Source organism: Macrobrachium rosenbergii, chromosome 25 (genome assembly GCF_040412425.1).
Source record: "Macrobrachium rosenbergii isolate ZJJX-2024 chromosome 25, ASM4041242v1, whole genome shotgun sequence".
NCBI classification, from domain to species: domain Eukaryota; kingdom Metazoa; phylum Arthropoda; class Malacostraca; order Decapoda; family Palaemonidae; genus Macrobrachium; species Macrobrachium rosenbergii.
Window position 1 is genome coordinate 23,845,471 of NC_089765.1, and position 23,217 is coordinate 23,868,687.

Genomic DNA, 23,217 nt, shown 5'->3' on the forward strand with positions numbered 1-23,217 from the left:
TCGACTTGCCTTAACAAAACGCTAGGAAAGGACGAATACAAACAGGAAACTGCGATTAATTTTTATTATAAAAAAAAACAGCACACAATAAGTTAGAAATCACTGATTAGTTACAGGTGAAATACTTAGAGAACAATATCTGAAAAATGAGCATAGGAAATAGTGTTTCAATTACTTTTTCAAAAATACATTTCAAAGGTCCTGAAATTTGGTTTACGAAGAGACAAGAAGCACGAGAAGAGATTATCTCTATTTTGAGCAAATGCGAGACATAAAGACACTTGTTCCATTGGCACCCAAAACTGGAATGTCATGCTTTGTAATTTACCTGGGATTTCGAGATACATGTCAGTTGTAGGCCTATATATAAAAGATCTATAGTGTAATGCATTTTATTATTATTTTGTTCTACTAAAGCTATATACATTGTAAGGTAAGATTTGTTATGACTGATCTGAGTGCTGGACTTTCATATCACAGATTTTCCTTCGTATCTGTAAGCTAGTTTCAAATGGACTTCGTTTTTATGCAGAATGTCAACTGGACTTCTTAAGTTTGACTGTTTTAAATAAACTTTATTCTCCTTAAATTCAATACTGACAGATTACTCTACATATTGAATTTTAAAAAATTGCAATAAAAATCTAATTATGATACGATTGGAACAAATGGAACCATTTCGACTGACCTAACAAATCAAAATCATGGCTAATGTCTGAAAGGAAACTGAATTAAGAAAAGTTTGCAATAAGACACTCTTTGCCCTACCAGAGGGTGAAGAGTGATACACGTTTAGCATAGACAGTATTTTCAAAGCTAATAATGGGATTCTGTTTATCTTGAGCAAAACAAAAAATTTGCAACGATTGATGGGGTACTGGCATCGAAAAAGGAAAATGGCTGAAAAAGATGATCAGTACAGAATAAAACTTAGAATTTCCACGGGTGATATCAAGAAGAGATTTAGCATGAATGAATGGACAGAGCAAATTGATGATGACTTAATTTCCAGAAATCTAATGGGATGATGGGCGTTGGTGATTCTTACCGTAATGTCGAAGACCCAACAATTCAAATTTTTTTCTGTAGATGAAAAAACAAAATGCCCCTTTCAATCTAGCTCAGTTCACAAGAGACAGAATTGTAACCGCTACCAGTCAAGAGTTGTGGAAGAAAAGAACCTGGTCATAAACCACCGAAATATTATTTTAAGAGTAAAAAAATATGGGAGAAATTATATTTGAGACAATTCTGTCTGTTATAAATGAGCTTTAAGGAAAAGGGCCACTGTTCAACTTGGATCTTAACTTTATCTGTTAAGCACCCCCTTGTATTACCCACCGGGTGCTCAGCACCTAGGGCGTTGCTGTAGCCGCCTCTGTGGTTTCTACGAGTGATTCAATGTTCATGGCTTCTTTTATGAGAGCCATTTCCTCCAGGTTAACAGGAACCTCTGTTCCAGGGGCTACTTGTTCCTCGGCTGGAGGAGCAGGTGGCAAAGGTGTCTCAGCCGGTGCAGCAACTTCAGTAGGAGCTGCCTTCTCAGCGGGGCCTACTTCAGTAGGAGTTACCTCTTCTACTGCAGCAGGAGCCTCTTCTACTGCAGCAGGTGTAACTTCTACCGCAGCAGGGGTAGTTACTGCTGCAGCAGGTGTAGTTTCTACCGCAGCAGGAGAAGTTACTGCCGCAGCAGGTGTAGTTTCTACCGCAGCAGGAGAAGTTACTGCTGCAGCAGGTGTAGTTTCTACCGCAGCAGGAGAAGTTACTGCTGCAGCAGGTGTAGTTTCTACCGCAGCAGGAGCAGGTACTTCCGCTGGGGCAGCTGCTTCAACAATCGGAGCAGCCTTCGCTACGGCAGCAATCTCCTGAATAGGGGCACTGTCCTCAACCAGGGCATTAGCTTTAATTTCTGCCAGAGGTTCTTCTTCAGCTGGAGGGGCTGGGTAAGACGGATACCTTGGGTAAACTGGAGGGGCTGATAGGCAGGGAAATAGGGCTCCCTTGGGTAAGAGGGAGGAGGATGGGGAGCCGGGTAGCTAGGAGGACCGTAGGGACGCAAAACGATGTCCCCTTCGTACTTGACCTCGGCGTAGAGTCCGTCGCCGTTGTCCGTGTAAGTGACGATCTGCTTGCGGCCGTCGGGGAGGTCGACGGTGTACTGGCCCTCCGTCTTGTAGCCGTCGCGGCTCTCCTGCTTGTCGAACTTGAGTTTCTGGTAGTCGTCGTTGACGTCGTAGGCGTATTCGTACTTGGGAGGGACCTGGAGTCGCCGAGAAAGATTGGAGGGGAGAAAACGGAAAATTAAAATCCGATTTTGACATTTGTTCACGAACTTACAGTTGTTGAGACCTGCGTACGTTGCACCGCAGTTGGTTACAGACTGTCAGATTATTTTGTGGATGTCATGTTTATGCAGTTTATGATTCTCTTTTCTTGCCAATACTGTTTATGAGTTGCTGAATCCAATATCAGTAATATACGCATACAAATATCAACCATGTGAGTCACCCCATGATTATTATTATTATTATTATTATTATTATTATTATTATTATTATTATTATTATTATTATTACTACTATTATTATTATTATTATTATTATTATTATTATTATTATTATTATTATTATTATTATTATTATTACAGCCGGACCCCAATTGCATGAAAGGGTTTTTGCTGTATACTGAGCAAATCGATTGAATCTCTTGTAACCAAAATACCGTAATATTTCAATAAAATTTTAAGTGAATATTAAATGTGAAGGACGCCCTCGAGTCACTGAAAATTTCAGTCCCCGTAAGGGGGTTAGTGCCGTCAGTGCACCTCATGAGATGCGCTGTAGGCATTACTTAAGGTTCTTTGCGGCATCCCTTCGGCCCCTAGCTGCAACCCCTTTCATTCATTTCACTGTACCTCCGTTGATATTCTCTTTCTTCAATCTTACTTTCCACCCGCTCCTAACAGTTTTTTAATAGTGCAACTGCGAGGTTTTCCTCTGTTAACACCTTTCAAACTTACCTACTCTCAATTTTCTTTTAGCTCTGAATGACCTCTTAGGTCCCAGCGCGTGGCCTTTGGCCCAAATTCTATATTTTATCCTATTCTTAAAATTTCAACGAACTTTAAAACTACATGTACATCATTTCGGTACTATTTAAAACATTAAAAATTATGAGGAAAACAGAATAATATTAATTTTATTAGTTAATTCAAAGCAGACTCCAGGAACAAGTACAGAGGTAGCGAGCCCCGGAGCTATGTAGTCAAGGGTGAGAAACATTACTCAAACATTATAATAAACTAAAAAATTCTGTAATGTTTCACCTTTTCATCATACTACAAATAAATAGGTTGATAAACTTCAGTGATTATTTTCTCAACTGAAGGAAATGTCCTGTTACGTAAACTATTGTCTTTTTTAAGTTCCTCATTGGATGGGTCGATATCGTACTCGGCTAGCACTCGCCTAGGCCCGCGTTCGATTCTCCGGCCGGCCAATGAAGAATTAGAGGAATTTATTTCTGGTGATAGAAATTCATTTCTCGCTATAATGTGGTTCGGATTCCACAATAAGCTGTAGGTCCCGTTGCTTGGTAACTAATTGATTCTTAGCCACGTAAAATAAGTCTAATCCTTCGGCAGCCCTCTCTAGGAGAGCTGTCAATCAGCTCAGTGGTCTGGTTAAACTAAGGTATACGCTTGTATTATTTTTTAAAACTTCTGTAATGTGCGGAGATCGTAAAGAAATAGAAGGCGCTTTAGTGCACATAATCTCTCTCTCTCTCTCTCTCTCTCTCTCTCTCTCTCTCTCTCGCAGTAACTAATTAATCACTGGATTTTTCACTGATAACTCGTATGATGCTGTGTATAAAGTATGTCAGTGTAGTTGCTCTCTCTCTCTCTCTCTCTCTCTCTCTCTCTCTCTCTCTCTCTCTCTCTCTCTCTCAATAACTAATTAATCACTATATTTTTCATTGATAATTCGTATGATGCTCTATATAAAGTATGTCTCTCTCTCTCTCTCTCTCTCTCTCTCTCTCTCTCTCTCTCTCTCTCTCTCTCTCTCTCTCTCTCAGTAACTAATCAATCACTGGATTTTTCACGAATAACTCATATAATTCTTTACATAAATTATGTCATTACTTCTCTCTCTCTCTCTCTCTCTCTCTCTCTCTCTCTCTCTCTCTCTCTCTCTCTCTCTCTCTCTCTCAATAAAGATCTCTCCCATAAGTTCACATTCCTGAGGGAAACATTTTGGTCAGGCTAACACCGCCCAACAAGAGCAGCAGTGGGTGACATTGTTGTTTCTATGGGAAAACAACGTTGTTTTTACGGTCGTCCAAGATACCGTTTAACCGCTAAAGCAGTAACCAATACTTATACCGACCGTGCAGTTTGGCGTTCAACCCGTGGTCAGTAGCTTTCACTGTCATTTAAAAAGAAATGGTTAAGAATTTTTCTCCTTTGTTGACTAAAAGATTACTCGTCACTCTCTCTCTCTCTCTCTCTCTCTCTCTCTCTCTCTCTCTCTCTCTCTCTCTCTCTCTCTCTCGGTAGCTTATTAATCACTGGATTTTCACGCATAAATCATACCGATTCTGTATATAAATTATGTCAATGTAGTTGCTCTCTCTCTCTCTCTCTCTCTCTCTCTCTCTCTCTCTCTCTCTCTCTCTCTCTCTCTCTCAATGATTAATTAATCACTGGATGTCTCACGAATAATTCATATGTTTCTCTACATAAATTATGTCATCGGTCTCTCTCTCTCTCTCTCTCTCTCTCTCTCTCTCTCTCTCTCTCTCTCTCTCTCTCTCTGGGTTTCTCGCATCACACTGCTTACAACCCGCGTTCGATCCAAAAGCTGGGAGGGTAAAACTGCGATATGGCCGTTTTTCTTCCTTCAAAAATGGAGTCGAAATATTCCACCGTCCACGTTGACCTAAGCACTGAATTATCTACCTGGTCATTAGCTGACTGTTGTGGATCACAGCTGGAGTGATGGTGAGAAACTAAATGATTATGACTGTTGGTCATTAAGGAAGGGGTGGGGGGTACTGGTCCAGGTGACACTCACCCCAGCTGGATGAAGCCATTCATAGAATACGATATTCGCACACACACAACGTGCTCACATATAAGCACGCGAGCGCGCAGAAAATGCAACATCTGGTGGGACGACGATGTACAACACAGACGAGTGTGAAAAGACCCAATGATCCTGTTCCTTAATTTATTGCTAATGGACTCTGGCCTCCGACTGACCGCTCCAGTGAAAGTTTCCCGCATGGCGACTTTGAAGTTATAATTCGTCACTTTTGCTATTTTGCTCTATTGCTATTTTTGACGTATTGAAGAGGATGTCTTGCAATTGGAACTTCTTCAGAAGTTCAACGCGAAGATGCAATGCATTACTACCCTAAAACAATCTAACTTGTATTTAAAATAATATTTTACTTCCATTTTTATTTACTTTTTAATTTGTTAATTTATCTGTTTTTCTAATAGCTGATCTCCCTCTCTGTATTTCCCATTACCTTAAGTTACTTCTTTCGAATGAACACCATATCCTTTGGAAGCTTGAATTTCAAGTCAGTGGCCCCTATTGTGGGCTTGTTCCATATGAATAGGGTTCATATTCTGAATAATAATAATATCAATGCACATTGTTCCATTTAGGCAGTCTTGACTCTTGCTAGGGCATTTCATTCATTTGCATAATTTTCAGTCTACTGTCAACTTCCCTTTCGAAGGTCAAACATTTTTTTCTTTTACATTTAATCATTTTAACTTACATACAAAAGCAAAATGATATTCTGATTACAATCAACCATTGTTATTCTACTTTATTCATCTTTCACGCATGATATTCACTTGTTTATATAAAAGCATCTAATTTTAAGCTTACTATCGACGCTTTTGTTTGGGTCATTCGAACTTAGTTTTTTTTTCTATTTCTACGCCGCATATTTGCATATGTAAATGCAATGCGCGTTGAAGCATTATGTGTTGTTTTGTAGTTTCCGCAGTAGTTTTAACTTTTTTCCCTATCGTAGTTTTGTTTTTCTGTCAGTATAATTACAGCCAATCAAGTCAATTTACCACATCCTGTGAAGTTCATAAACTTATTATTCTCAGAATTTTTTCCCCACGAAGTAAATATTTCAACTGTCTGGATAATGAGAGCGTTCGAGTCTGCGCGAATCTTACTAAATGCATTGAAATCAGAACAAGATGCACCTGGTGAAGTTCATTCCGTATCCAAGTAACGTTTCTATAAATGGTATAGCAAACGCAAATTCTGCTTTCGTTTGTTTTTGTCTTAACGATGACTAACGCCACCTAATTTTAGAATCAGATTGTCTACGTTAGCGATTGAAAGCCAGTGAACGCGACTCCAAAATTAAATAATAACTGTTCGTGAGCATATGAACGCGGCTGACAGTTCGACTCAATAGTTCACGTGGAGATTCCAGTACTGACGAACGTGGCTGCAATATATGACCATTATCTGCATTACCCCTTAGGGTGGTAGTGTCGTCAGAGCACCTTGTGCGGTGCACTGTCGTCGTTACTTGAAAGGTTCTTCGCAGCGTGCCTTCGGCCCCTAGCTGCAGCCCCTTTCGTTTCTTTTACTGTACCCCCTTTTGTATTCTCTTTCCTCCATCTTACTTTCCACCTTCTCCTAACAATTGAGTCATAGTGCAACTGCTTTGAGGTTTTCCTCCTGTTACACCTTTCAAACATTTTACTGTCAGTTTCCGTTTGAGCGCTGAATGAACTCATGGGTCCCAGTGCTTGGCCTTAGGCCTAAATCGTATATTCAGTTCAGTTAGACCTGTTTGCGTTAGCATCAAATCACTAACGAACGCGGCCAAGAGGTAAGGCTCATTCTCTTGTTCAGCCTCAAGTACAAAATGAGCGAGGCTGCGAGATAAGATCAAATTCCGCCTCTGGACAAGATTAACTCGACAGCAAAGTGCGAGTCGATTCTTCCGACTTCTGGGCGACCAACTGAAAGCCGTTTTCTAAACCGCAACACGCGAAAGAAAATGGGAATGGTTTCGTTAAGCTCATGCTAATTAGGGATAATAACTTGTGTCTCATCTTTCTGTCAGTGTTATTCTGTTTTTTTTTTTACGACATTATATATACAGTATTTTTTTTATATATATATATATATATATATATATATATATATATATATATATATATATATATATATATATATATATATATATATATATATTTTATATATATATATATATATTATATATATATTATATATATATATATATATATATATATATATATATATATATATATATATATATATATATATATATATATATATATATATATATATATATATATATATATATATATATATATATATATATATATATATATATATATATATATATATATATTATATATATATATATATATATATATATATATATATATATATATATATATATATATTTATATATATATATATATATATATATATATAATATATATATATATATATAAATTATATATATATATATATATTTATATATATATATTTATATATATATATATATGTATATATATATTATTTATATATATGTATATATATATATTTATATATATATATATATATATATACATTATATATATATGTATATATATGTAGAAGTATATATAAAAAGTATAAATAAAGACATCTGAAAACGTAAATAGTTAATATTTTATACGTATGTATTGACATACTTAAATGCTCATTCGTATGCATTCGTGCAACTAGGTTTTGTTTATCCTGTTTATCCTCTTTGGGGCGTCCCTTCGATCCCTAGCTGCAACCCCTGCCATTCCTTTTACTTTGCACTATGAAAAACCTGTTAGGAGAGGGTGGGAAATATGATGGAAAGAAAGAGACTAGGAACGGAGGTACAGTAAAGGGAATAAAGGGGGTTGCAGCTCTGTACCTCCATTCATATTCTCTCTCTCTTCCATCTTACTTTCCACACTCTCCTAATAACTGATTCATAGTACAACTGTGAAGTTTTTTTCCTGTTACACCTTTCAGTCCTTTTCCTCTAATCTTCCTTTCAGCGCCGAATGACCTCATAGGTCCCAGCGCTTGGCCTAAATTGTATTCTATTCTACTGTCTAAACAATGCATATAAAATAAAGAGGGGAAACAAATAAGTATCCTATTTTCTAACCAATTCGCAGTCCCATTGTGTAAACGCTTTGTGTATTCCCGCGCGCATCACGTAAAACCCCCATTGCGCATTGATTCTATCACCTTCAAGCAACCAGAAGGCTTTCCCTCTGGGCTTTCAATTCGTGGTCGGCGCAGCGCGTTACCGCAGATGCGAAAGTGAGGCGCAATTTCAAAATCGCGTGACGGTTCCGGATCGGCGTTTGAAAGGCGCCGCGCCTCTCGAAAAGGACGATTCTGGAATGGCGCAATCATTTGCCTGCGTAGGTTCTGAGATGCGTTTTCTTCCGGCAGATGTTGCTGATGTCTGCAAGTACACCAGTTAGCCAAATTTGTCATTCTTGACGATATAATCGTCACAGTCAGTCTGTCAAGAAGACTTAGACTGAGAGAAAGTTATGTGGTCCACGGCTTAATGTTGATTAATCGCAACGGCTTATACTGGCTACGACAAGATACGTTAATGGTAAGAAATATCATGGATTAGAGAGGAAAAATATAAAAGTTGAACCTTCTTAACTTCTCAAGAAAGATTCATTCAAACCACGCGTGTTATATAAGCGCTTTTACGCTGAACTCATAAAATATGTAACAATTTTCAGAAAGTACCGCTTAAACCTGATTTCAGTTTCCTTAGTCACAATATCCAGGAAATCCTTAAGGAACATTGATGTTCGTGGTATTTCTAGCCTGCTTTAGCTTGACTTGCCTCATAACGTTATAGAGGTTCAGCTGTCGCTTTTCCGTGACAAAGTCTACGGCATTAACCTACCGGTTTTGACTTTATATTCGTCTTGCCTCGTTTTATTTTCTTTTCCTCAGCAGTTGTGAATTGTTGTTGTTGGCCACAGAAATGTGTTTAGAAAACGCCACAAATAAATTACCAAAAAACGATAGATCAGAGTATTTTGAGTTATAATTTGATAGCATTACTAATCTCTGGATATTCAGCAGTTTGGTTTTTAAGCGACGAATGCAAGTTCTCTATTAGTAATCGGATCTTTTATCCTGACGATTGATTAATTTTTGAAAAAATATAAATGAAATGTAATCCTTTTCCATTCTTTTTCGTCCTTTTAAAATTCATTACTAAAACTTAAATCATACTTGTTTGGTCTTCGTCTGTGGCTCCAAAAAGAAAAAAACAATAAGAAGCAACTGAAGATTTTGCTGCTTGATTGGAGAAAAATTACTTGTTTATATACAGGGGTTATTTCTGGTTGGACCACATTTTTCCATGTCTACATACTTAGGACGTATAAATATGGGTGAAACAACGTATATATATATATATATATATATATATATATATATATATATACTGTGTATATATACATACATATATATTATTGTGTCGAAGGATCTTCAGTGATATACAGTATATGTGTACGAGCTTAAAATATATTTTTAAGGGTTACACTATTATTTCAACTTCGTATTTAATTATGTTACTGTTAATTTTTCGATATAGTTGATGCATCACGTCAATGAGATTGGTTTTCACACATATTATATATATATATATATATATATATATATATATATATATATATATATGTATATATATATTTAATATGTATATATATATATTTATTTATAAATATTCTTATTTATATTATATATATATATATATTACTTATAATGATAATGATGCTGTATTGATTTCATTATCAGTAATTAAAGAGTGCGAAATTACAAGAGAATAAAGAGAGATAAAAGGATAATGACATTATATATATATGTGTTTATCATTATATATATGTATATAATGTCATTATATGTATATATACATATATAATATCATTGTCCTTTTCTTTCTCTTTATTCTCTTGTAATTCCGCACCCTTTATTTACTAATAATGAAATCAATGCAGCATCATTATGAGTAACGAAAACCAAATAGGAATACCTATATAAGAAATATAATCACGATCAACGCATTCTTAAATGAAAGCACAATGATGTGACTGAAAAAAAGAAACGCATTACTAGTAAGAACAGCAAATCATTACTTACGTCATAATTGGGCTCTGGGTGATGGTAAGGAGCTGGGGGAGGGTGGTATGGAGGAGGTTTGTGGTAGGATGGAGGGGGGTATGAGGGGTACCTTGGGTAGGGGGGCACAGCCCCCTTACAGACGGCGGCGAAAACGGCGAGAATGCAGACCTGTGGAAAGGGGGACAATACAAGTCAGTATTTTATTTGGGTTTTAAAGAAAAGATAGAGAGAGAGTGTGTGTGAGAGAGAGAGAGAGAGAGAGAAAGCATTATTTTAATTTGATTTTAAGGGAAAGAGAGAGAGAGAAAAAAAAAAAGCTTTATTATATTTGTATATCGTACATAGGGCATATTATCAACAGACAGTTATATATATATATATATATATATATATATATATATATATATATATATATATATATATATATATATATATATATATATATATATATATATATATATATATATATATATATATATATATATATATATATATATATATATATATATATATATATATATATATTCAAACTGGATGGGACCTCATTCAAACTGGATGGTATCTAGATCATCAGTTTGAATGAGGTCCTGTTGGTAATTCTACTAATGCACAGAACAATTGTGTATGTGATAAAATTAATATATATATATATATATATATATATATATATATATATATATATATATATATATATATATATATACTGTATATATATTGCACATTGCATTTTATACACTTTAGTAAGATATTCTGTAATGAATATTCATCTAAAAATAAAAATCTATATTGTTCATAAAATCAAAACTTGAAACATCTGAGAGCTTGAAGAGCGTTGACTAAAATAAGTGACCTCTGGTTATGTGAAACCGTGATAGTCCTCGTTGTATACAGCACAGAACAGCCAGCGACAACTCCTTATTTCACTGAACAAAATTCTATATTTCCTTAAACAAGAATTCGTCCCATCCGTCCATCGTATATTGAATATTCAAGTTCCCGAGTACAATTTAGCTGAGTTTTATACATAGAGTAGAAAAATCTACAGTTCATTTTAAAAAGATCCACGTCAGAAATAATCAACTTTCGCTCTTTAGTTAACTTAGATTGTAAAAGCACCGTATTTCACTAAAACAAGACCAAATAGGAATTCATAGTGGAAGAAAGTTCCACATTCCGAATATTTAATAAAGTTCAGAACTTAGATTAACAAAGTATTACGCTTTGAATAAGTTAACTTATTGCAAGAGCTTAGTTCCATATTTAATTAAAGCTATATACTTCGAATTTGTTCAAGATCCATGTTTCAGTAAATGTGCCGAGAAAACGATATTTGTAGTCACTCCATTATTCGTTAAAACAGACGAAGAATGATGTTGTAATGTTCGTATGTGTTGTATATGCTTCACGTTTATACGTATCTTATAATATATATATATGTATATATGTATAATATATTACATATGTTATACATATATATATATATAAATATATTACGTATACACATATGTATGTATATTCCTATTTTGTGTATGTAGGTGTGCATGTATGTATGCGTATATGAGCTGTAAAATACGTCAATTCACTCAAATATAATTATGTTACTGACGAGAGACGAGTCCAAGGCTTTGCATATCTTCGCGATCGGATCAATTCGCATATCACTTAATCACTGACGCAAACACCAATTAACTCTCGCTATCTCACAAAAACTACTGTTTTAAAAGAGAACTTGGGACAATGTAGTCTGAGAATTACGTGAGAAACTCGTCAGAGTTCGTGAAGCAAAGACCTCGTGTTGAAAAATCTATAGGTAGCCTAAAAGCTCTCGCTCTCCACCCTACCTGAGAGAACATTGTGATGAGACCGTGTGGTGTGTATGGTCAGGCGTGGTGTTTATATATGAGGACCACGCGGCACTGACCCCACCACACCGACCTCCAAGATCCGGGGCGTGGCCAGAGGAGCATCACTTTCTCCTGTCCCTCCTACTTCCATAGGGCTGAAACTCCGCCTCCCCTCTTCAAACTCCCACTTTTCCTTAATAACAGCAATCTTTCACCGCAAGTTTACCGTCGGAGGCTTTGGTTTGCCTGAGAGACGGTTCATTTTCCTCTTCGCTCGCTGAAGCTTTTTTTTGTTTTTTTTGTTTGCCTTTTGCTAGAGTGATTAGCAATAAGAAATAATATTTCTTTCATTATATCAGCAGGCCTACCTATGTTAAAATCATATATGAACTACAATAACTGGTAGTAGTGGTACTTTTTGAATTTTAGAAGAAACCGAATGAAAGGCTGAAATTATTTTATTAATGGCATTTCTTCGAACTGAGGAAATACTTTTAATTTTTTATTCCATTAACAGGAATGGTAGAATGTTATGATTCCAAACCATCAGGTTTCCTTTCATGAGTACAATCGCCTTTTTCTTTATATCTTTTGGGTAGGAGAGATGAGTACATTGCATATACCTCAGAAAGAAAGTTATTGCATATACCTCAAAAAGAAAGTTATTGCATATACCTCAAAAAGAAAGTTATTGCATACACCTCAAAAAGAAAGTTATTGCATATACCTCAAAAAGAAAGTTATTGCATATACCTCAAAAAGAAAGTTATTGCATATACCTCAAAAAGAAAGTTATTTCATATACCTCAAAAAAGAAGGTTATTGCATACACCTCAAAAAGAAAGTTATTTTTTCTGAAGGGAAACACAAATTTGTGTTACCGCTTAAAATCATATTAGTTTATTAAACACCAATGAAATTAAGAAGTTTTCAGACTATGGGGAGCACAAAATAGGATACTGCCTGTGGGAACACAAAATGGGTTAGACTATGGGAACACAAAATGGGTTACAGACTATGGGAACACAATGGGTTGCAGACTGTGGGACACAAAATGGGTTACAGGCTATGGGAACACAAAATATGGCACTGACTATGGGAACACAAAATGGGTTACAGACTATGGGAACACAAAATATAGTATTGACTTTGGGAACAAAATGGGTTACAGACTATGGGAACACAAAATAGGATACTGCCCATGGGAACACAAAATAGGATACTGTCTGTGGGAACACAAAATGGGTTAGACTATGGGAACACAAAATGGGTTACAGACTATGGGAACACAAAATATAGTATTGACTTTGGGAACAAAATGGGTTACAGACTATGGGAACACAAAATAGGATACTGCCCATGGGAACACAAAATAGGATACTGCCCATGGGAACACAAAATAGGATACTGCCTGTGGGAACACAAAATGGGTTACAGACTTAGGAACGCACAATTGTGTATATACTCTGGGAATGCAAAGTAAGGTAACGTCTGCGGGAACTCGAAATAGGCTAGTCAATGGGAACATAAAATAGGGTACAGACTAAAGGAACACAAAATAGAGTACTGACTATGGGGACACAAAATAGGATAAAGACTGTGGGAACGCACAGTAGTGCACATACTATGGGAACACAAAATAAGGTATTGACCATAGGAACTCGAAATAGGGCATTGCCTATAGGAACACAAAATAGGATAAAGGCTATGGGAACACACAGTAGTGTACATACTATGGGAACGCTAAATAGGGCACGAATTGTTGGAACACAAAATGAGGTACAGACTTGGAGAGAAAGGGCTCCCTGTAGAAATACAGCTGTAGCCTGTGATTAACTGCAAATGCAGCATTTCATAAGTTCTCATTCATCAAGAATTAAGTGAAATTCCTTTTAGTTTTCTGTAAAAAAAAAAAAATTGAGATGGCTTTGTCTGTCCGTCCGCCCTCAGATCGTGAAAACTATTGAGGCCAGAGGGCTGCAAATTCCTATATTGATCATCCACCCTCCAATCATCAAATGTACCAAATTGCAGCCCTCTAACCTCAGTAGTTTTTATTTTATTTAAGGTTACAGTTAGCCATGATCGTGCGTCTGGCACCGCCATAGGTGCCAACACATGCCACCACCGGACCGTGGCTGAAAGTTTCATGGGCCGTGACTGAGAGTTTCATGGGCCGTGGCAGAGAGTTTCATAAAGCATTATAAACTGTACAGAAAACTCGATTGCTCTGAAGAAACTTCGGCGCATTTTTTACTTGTTAATATTTCTGTCACTTCCATTTTCAAGTTCAAGTCTTAAGCAGTAGCTCTCAGTCATTGTAAATGTGTTTCCTATATTCTTGTAAGCACAGAGTCCTTTTCTTTTTATTTAATGCACACAGAGACTCGAGAAAAAGGAAAAGTTTTGTTTAGAACTGTAATTGATAAGCTGATATAAACACCGTTGGTGCCATTGATGACAAAATGTAAGAGAATGACACTTGACAAAAAAATGAATCGTACTATAGCCACTTGAAACTTCTCACAAGAAAAAAATGAAAAATAAATAATAATCACATTATGAAATAGCTTGAGATAGTCAGAAGGTTAAAAGATATTAAGTTGAGGCTGTAGTTTACAGCAAACGAATGCTTCCCCAAGGCTGTATCTACAGCAAACGAATGCTTCCCCAACAAACTGAAATTTGTCACTCCTCTCGAAACATAACATCGAAGAGCAATGGAAAAAGTGAAACTACCACCTTCATCCTGGCTCTTACAAGAATCCACCTAGATCTTCAGGATCGGGATATTTAGCACAGTCAGAAATTAAATACATATTTCAAAGAACCATATTATTAATACGAATTGTTAGATGGAATTTTCCTTAAACAAAGTAAACGAAAACATTAAGGAGGGAGAACAAGGCCCTAGGGAACACCACTACAAATGGGAGGAAACGAATAGACGTGAGACTCAAAACCACAACACTTATACAATACAGCAGTGAAATACACAGTTACAGAATAGTTTACTGAAGGAAGGACTGAAGTTTAGGGGAATGGGGAGGTGGGGGGGGGGCCTGAGGAAGAGGAGCTATCTGACAGGCACATTTTGTGTCTTAGGTGTCAGTAGCTCATCCAAGTTCTTAAAGAGATGACCTGACATCAGGTCCCTTGGGATCCTTACTGTATACACACACCCTATATATATATATATATATATATATATATATATATATATATATATATATATATATATATATATATATATATATATATATATATATTATATATATATATTATATATATATTATATATATTATATATATATATATATATTATATATATATATTATATATATATTATATATATATATATATATATATATATATATATATATATATATATATATATATATATATATATAGAATGTCGTGTATATACTTCCTTACTCACTTTTACGTTTCAGCGTATAAAACTGTACAAGTGTGTCAACATAAGCACGAAGTCAGTACAGTATCTTGAAAAAGAATATGACCATTTCTTTCATTTCTTTCTTATTTCATCATTTTCTGGTCTTTCCTTTGTTTTCTCTTGTTGGGTTGCTTCATTATCATCCGACTAAGCTTTAACGCAAGCGGGTACAAGCCGATGAATGCATCGTCCGGCGAGCACTGAATTCCAAACAAGAAGAAACGTTCCTTTTAGTTGTATGGTTTGCTACACCGTGCTGTTGCCAACCTCTTCCCCAGTGCGGTGGACAGTGACAGCCTTTGTATGGCCCCAGGAATGCTCGCTGCGGTGATGCTGCCATAGTTTTCCTTTCCCCGCAAACTCCTTTTTCTTCTTGTTTCTTCCTTCTTTAGAATGCGTGGCATTTTGGATTTTTTAAAACCTATCTTCGTTATCTTGAGCTTTGAGTTTGTAATTTGCAAAAGTGTGTTTATGTATGTTTCAGGTATGTGTGTGTGTTTTGTGTTTGTGTGTGTATGTATGTGCAGACATCCACATGGGCATGGAGCCAGCAACCTCATTCCAAAACTGAATGCTTCAAATTTTGCGCTGAAACGAGTAGAATTTCAGTGTGACGTCACGACCTCTCACAAGGCGTGCAAACTGTCCCATTCTTAATAATGTGATAGAATGAGTAGAATTGGATCACAGTGTGTCGCAAGGAACCAAAAGAGTGAGTGAATTTGTAGCCTTTGGAAAGCTTCAGAGAGAAACCAGATTCGTGTATGGGAGTCGAGATAATTATTTGTGAATTTAGATGAATCGACGGTAAAGGAGACTTCTTTGACCAGACGCCCCGCGATTGGGAGGAGATGCTTCTTCAGTGTGAGAAAGTTGACCGCAGATTTCGCTCGTTAAAAACCATTGAGATAAGCCGTCAGAAAAAGCCATAAGAAAAAAGAATTTCAGTGGAATTTGTTCCTGTTGTTGTCGCTCTTGGTGTTTTCTCGCATGAGTGAAATTTCCGAGGATTTTTCTCTCTCGTTATCGATCTTTCATTCGGATATTTTTGTATCCGTTATTTCCCTTTTTTATTTATCGAACACATTCTTTCCCTGTCGTCCTTTTTTTTTCAGAGGCACGTGCTTCGTGGCCAGGTTTATTGCTGCACTTCACGTCTTGCTGTCAATTTCCTGTGTGTTTATTGTTACCTTATGGTCTATACACGACATCCGTATAGTTGTTGCAGATGACGATGTTGTTTTCCCTCCTGAACTTCATCCTAGCAACAGCCCTTAATTTCTACGTTGCTCAGTAATCACTCTTCCTTTAACATGTTAGAAATCATTTTTTATGATTCTCAAAACCTCCGAATATCCCGTAGGGGGTAGTGCCGTCAGTGCACCCCATGCGATGCACTGTAGGCATTACTTAAGGTTCTTTGCAGCGCCCCTTCGGCCCCAAGCTGCAACCCCTTCCATTCCTTTTGCTGTACCTCCATTCATATTCTTTCTTACTAGTGTTACACCTTTCGAACCTTTCTACTCTTAATTTCCGTTTCAGTGCAGAATGACCTCACAGGTCACAGCGCTTGGCCTTTGGCCTAAATTCAATCTTCCGGTTCCATTCCAAAACCTCCGAATAGAAGTACAAATTAATACATGTTTATATGTGGGCGTATGTACGATGACATTCGAATGTGGTTGCGTTGAACGTCATACATTTTTATCTACTTATCTATTTATGGATCAATTTTTTAATAAGTGGGATCTCTTCTCTCTGTATTTCCCATTACTTCCTCTTACTTCTTCCTAATAAACACCATATTCTTTGGAAGCTTGAATTTCAAGCCAATGGCCCCTGTGGGCTTGTTCCATAAGAATAGGGTTCATTTACTGAATAATAATAATAAGAAGAAGAATATCTAATCAGATATTTCAATTGCGAAGCTGTATAACGAAGAGACTGAAGATTTCTGAACGATTTCCTGGTCTCGGTAACCATAAAGTTTTCGGTAAATTTTTTGTTGACACTGGAGAGCAGTTGTAGAGTAGGAGCAGATTGCTCCCGACCGACGACAGACTCCTTTACCTTTTTTTATTGGTCCTCAATGAGTATCCCTCCTTCCAAGAACAATTAGTTCGAAAGTTATGGTCGACTTGAGGCGTCAAGTGACGTTTCTCCACACGCAAGGTGACGTCACGACCTCTCACCTGGCGTGAGTAGAGTCCCGTGTGACGTCGCGACAACTCACATGGCGCTAGTGCAGGCCCGTGTGACGTCACGACCTCCCACATGGCGTGCAAACAGCCCCGTTCTTAATAATGTGATGAAATTCCATGAATGACTACGACATGAATGGAGCTAAATGTCTTCATTAGTTTTCTTTTGTGTAAGAGGAAGCTTCCAAATATGTGAAATTCAATGGCAGCTTTAGGTCAGCTGAATATTATTATTTTCAAGTACAAGTAGATTCGAAATGCAAAGACATTCATAATAAATTTTCTTAGCAGTACTAAGATTGAGATCTCAGTATGTTGTACAAAAACATCGCTTCATAACCGTTTACACAATGTTGTTTAGAAATCATTGTCAGTTACTTTAAAATAAAAAATTTTCTGAATCTCTAAAAGAAAACTCGGCTGTGTGGCCAAAAAATTATTATAAACTAGATGCCTTGTCTCTTTTAAACTTTTGAATAATTCTCGTGACATTAACTCCAGAATTGCAGGTACATGATGCATATATATATATATATATATATATATATATATATATATATATATATATATATATATATATATATATATATATATATATATAATGTATGTCTATGTGTGTATACATATATATATATATATATATATATATATATATATATATATATATATATATATATATATATATATATATATATATATATATATTATATATATATATATATATATATATATATATATATATATATATATATATATATATATATATATATATATATATATATATATATAAATAAACATACTGTACAGTATATACACAGTATGTACAGTATATTGGATGTAGGTCATTCTAGTAGCTTGTTAATTAGTCCTGCAATTAGCACTTTTCTAAGAGTAAAATCAATAATTGAAATAATATCTTTATACCTATATATGTATTCCAGTATTTCAAAGTAATTCTATCATTACAATATTGTATTTGCTTGCTAATTCAAAGTTCTTATTTGTGACATTTAAATGCGCAGCAATTTTTCTTTTCTTACCAATATTGAGAATAATTCTTCTCCTCTCCTTACTTTCCTTTCTTCTCCTTCTTGCTATTTCTTTTTGTTAGTTGGCTTTCTTCTTCTTCTTTTTCTTCTTCTCCTCTCATTCATTAGACAAGTCACCGCAAATGATCGCGATATCTCGGCGAATCTCGACACTCACACTCTAACGAGATTTGCAAGCACTCGGCGGTTTGCAGTTCATAAATAACAGAAAGATGGCAACCCTTCTCTGTTCCTCCGTTATTCATAACTGTTATTCCGGGAGAAATATTCGTATTAATATGTTATGGCGAGTTTATGCCAGAGAAAAGCGTGCTTGATATTGGAACCAGGATTTTTGAGACAGTATCTTTGTCTAACTGAGAAATCTACAACATGAACTCATTAGAATCAGGATTTTTGGGACAGTATCTTTGTCTAACTGAAAAATGTACAACATGAACTCATATTGGAACCAGGATTTTTGGGACAGGATCTTTGTCTCACTGAGAAATCTACAACATGAACTCATATTGGAACTAGGATTTTTGGGACAGTATCTTTGTCTCACTGAGAAATCTACAACATAAACTCATATTGGAACCAGGATTTTTGGAACAGGATCTTTGTCTCACTGAGAAATCTACAACATGAACTCATATTGGAACCAGGATTTTTGGGACAGGATTTGTCTCACTGAGAAATCTACAACATGAACTTATATTGGAACCAGGATTTTTGGGACAGGATCTTTGTCTCACTGAAAAATCTACAACATAAACTCATATTGGAACCAGGATTTTTGGGACAGGATCTTTGTCTAACTGAGAAATCTACAACATGAACTCATTAGAATCAGGATTTTTGGGACAGTATCTTTGTCTAACTGAAAAATGTACAACATGAACTCATATTGGAACCAGGATTTTTGGGACAGGATCTTTGTCTCACTGAGAAATCTACAACATGAACTCATATTGGAACCAGGATTTTTGGGACAGTATCTTTGTCTCACTGAGAAATCTAAACATGAACTCACAACTGAGAAATCATGAACTCATATTGGAACCAGGATTTTGTGACAGGATTTTTGTCTAACTTTTTTGGAACCAGGATTTGGACAGGATCTTTGTCTCACTGAGAAATCTACAACATGAACTCATATTGGAACCAGGATTTTGTCTCACTGAGAAATCTACAACATGAACTCATATTGGAACCAGGATTTTTGGGACAGGATCTTTGTCTAAAATCTGAAAAAACCAGGATTTTTGTCTACAACATGAGAAATCCACAACATGAACTCATATTGGAACCAGGATTTTTGAGACAGGATCTTTGTCTAACTGAAAAATGTACAACATGAACTCATATTGGAACCAGGATTTTTGGGACAGGATTTTTGTCTCACTGAGGAACTCATATTGGAACCAGGATTTTTGGGACTTTTTGTCTCACTGAGAAATCTACAACATGAACTCATATTGGAACCAGGATTTTTGTCTAACTGAGAAATCCACAACATGAACTCATATTGGAACCAGGATTTTTGGGACAGGATCTTTGTCTAACTGAAAAATGTACAACATGAACTCATATTGGAACCAGGATTTTTGGGACAGGATCTTTGTCTCACTGAGAAATCTACAACATGATCTCATATTGGAACCAGGATTTTTGGGACAGTATCTTTGTCTCACTGAGAAATCTACAACATGAACTCATATTGGAACCAGGATTTTTGTCTAACTGAGAAATCCACAACATGAACTCATATTGGAACCAGGATTTTTGTGACAGGATCTTTGTCTAACTGAAAAATGTACAACATGAACTCATATTGGAACCAGGATTTTTGTCTCACTGAGAAATCTACAACATGAACTCATATTGGAACCAGGATTTTGGGACAGGATCTTTGTCTCACTGAAAAATCTACAACATGAACTCATATTGGAACCAGGATTTTTGTCTAACTGAGAAATCTACAACATGAACTCATATTGGAACCAGGATTTTTGGGACAGGATCTTTGTCTCACTGAGAAATGTACAACATGAACTCATATTGGAACCAGGATTTTTGTCTAACTGAGAAATCTACAACATGAACTCATATTGGAACCAGGATTTTTGGGACAGTATCTTTGTCTCACTGAGAAATCTACAACATGAATTCATATTAGAACCAGAATTTTATTGACAGTTAGATTTAATATCATAAAGTGGCGCTTTTACTTACAATTCAAATTTATTGCATTCTGACAAGGCGAAGGAAGTATCCAACTTTCACTCTGTGTTAACTGATAAATATTTGCGAGATTCTTGATTTAGGTATCTGATTATAACTGAACCTCCGAGCATCACTTATTTATATATTTATATATTTATTTATTTATTTATCTTATTTTTACTGAGTTGGTAGGGGATGGGAGACACGTCCATCACCATTACTTAATTATGGTGCGTAGCGTCACGTGGTTACGATGGCAATCATCACTAGATTGAATTAGTATATTTATGATGGCGACAGGTAATTACCATGAAGATGAAGCGTCAGTTATTATTATTATTATTATTATTATTATTATTATTATTATTATTATTATTATTATTATTATTATTCATAAGGTGAACGCTATTCATATGAAACAAGCCCACCACTGCACATGGGCCATTGACTTGAAATTCAAGCTTCCCAGGAGTATGATGTTCATTCGAAACATGTAACAGAAGGTACTGAGAAATACCGAAAGACGAGATCAGTTTTTAGAAAAACGGATATCGGATACATCCATAACAACAAGATCGTCGAAGACGGTAGATTCTCTTCATTACAAGCTTTTATTTAGCTTGCTTTTTTGTCTGGTTCAAATCTTCTAACTCAATTTCCGACCGTTCCCTTCGTCCGATGGACTTGCAATTCTGCTTGGTTACTCAAACCTGGTGGCAATACAACCTTACATGATCAGTAGCACTAAAAAGTAAAGAAATAGTTTTTTTGAGACACGCCAGGATTTTCTTACAATGAATCATGTCTGCAAAAATAAAAGCGTGGGCTCCAAACATGGAAGGAAATGCTACGAGAAAAGAAATGTATCTTTTTATTTCTTGTAGCATTTCCTTCCAAGTTTGGCGCCCACGTTTCTATTTTTGTGGACATGATTCATTGTAAGAAAATCCTGGTGCGCCTCAAAAAACGATTGCTTTACTTTGTAGTGTATTTTAATGAAAGCGTGTTAAAAAAAATTTTATTTTTTTATTCGTAAAGGCTTCATTTGAGGGAAACTTAGCAAGTGATGTTCGGGATGAGGTCGGGGACCTCACGTCCTGCTCACGCAAGGCTGCGACCCTCTACAGTTGAATAAATACCACGTATTCAACCCCATTGTTTAGGTCAACAGAAGTATTTTTGGGGTTAACTGGAATGTGGAACGGGTCAACTCGCCCTGTCCTTGTTTATATTTATATATATATATATATATATATATATATATATATATATATATATATATATATATATATATATATATATATATATATATACATATGTATACATATATACATACGAGGTCACACCAATGCAAAGATGACCCTCCCAGACCAGAGCCTTCTAACCACTCCCCTTGAAAATGAGCAGCATCAGATCTCGGACCTCCCCACCCCTTCCCCTCCCCTTCCCCCTTCCCCCCCCCTCCCCCTCCTTTCTTTCCCTCCGGAAGGTCATTAATTATCTGAAGCACCAACCTCTCCCAAATGGACAGGAAACCCTTTTTATTAACCGGGAGTCAGACGTGCACTCGGTTACGGTCCCGTAACTCTCGAGACCTCGAACTGGACGAGGACATAGAAAGAAGCGTTGCTTCGTTGCCTTCGTCAGCCGAGGGGAGGTGGGGTGGGGTGGGGTGGGGGTGTCTTCTTCCAGGAGTCTGGGGAGCTTGATTGAGACGCAGGCTTTACGCGAAGAATGATGTTCCCGCAGGGGGTAGTGCCGTTAGTGCACCTCATGAGGTGCACTGTAGGCGTTACGTAAGGTTCTCTGCAGCGTGCCTTCGGCCCCTAGCTGCATCCCCCTTTCATTCCTTTTACTGTACCTCCGTTTATATTCTCTTTCTTCCATCTTACTTTCCACCCTCTCCTAATAATTGTTTCCTAGTGCAACTGCGAGGTTTTCCTCCAGTTACATCCTTCAACCCTGTCAGTTTCTCTTTCAGCGCTGAATGACCTCATAGGTCGCAGGGTTAGGCTTTTGGCCTAAATTCTATACTCTATTCAATAAAGATGTCATCGGGGTTCAGTCAGACATTACAGCAGTTCAAGGCTGGGGGAATGAGTCGCAGCGACGGGGCCTCGATGCATAATTCAAAACAAACTGGAATTCGTAGCGCATACGAGAGCAGCTGAAGCAACTGCGGTAAGTATATATTTTAAATATAAAAGTTTTATATATATTTATTTTTTATGGGTCTTATCTAATATCATTC

The 23,217-nt window shown here is 36.3% G+C and overlaps 2 protein-coding genes across 4 annotated transcripts in view; one reads left to right on the plus strand and one right to left on the minus strand.

The window, feature by feature from the left end:
* Window positions 1-23,217, plus strand: part of LOC136852457 (uncharacterized) — a 101,408-nt gene that overhangs the window by 15,016 nt on the left and 63,175 nt on the right. The gene's annotated exons all lie outside the window — the stretch shown is intronic.
* On the minus strand, window positions 71-12,105 carry LOC136852460 (cuticle protein 7-like). Its single transcript, XM_067127096.1, has 3 exons — window positions 12,050-12,105; window positions 10,227-10,376; window positions 71-2,260 (listed from the first exon to the last, which is right to left on the minus strand). Exons 1-3 carry the CDS (start codon window positions 12,059-12,061, stop codon window positions 1,850-1,852), a joined length of 573 nt encoding a protein of 190 aa, XP_066983197.1. The 5' UTR covers window positions 12,062-12,105; the 3' UTR covers window positions 71-1,849.

What these genes read in the sequence shown, in the direction of transcription:
- LOC136852460 (XM_067127096.1), bottom strand. An exon ending in ACCCAGAGCCCAATTATGAC is followed by an intron (nt 2,261 to 10,226) that starts GTAAGTAATGAT and finishes CGGCGACTCCAG; the next exon opens with GTCCCTCCCAAGTACGAATA.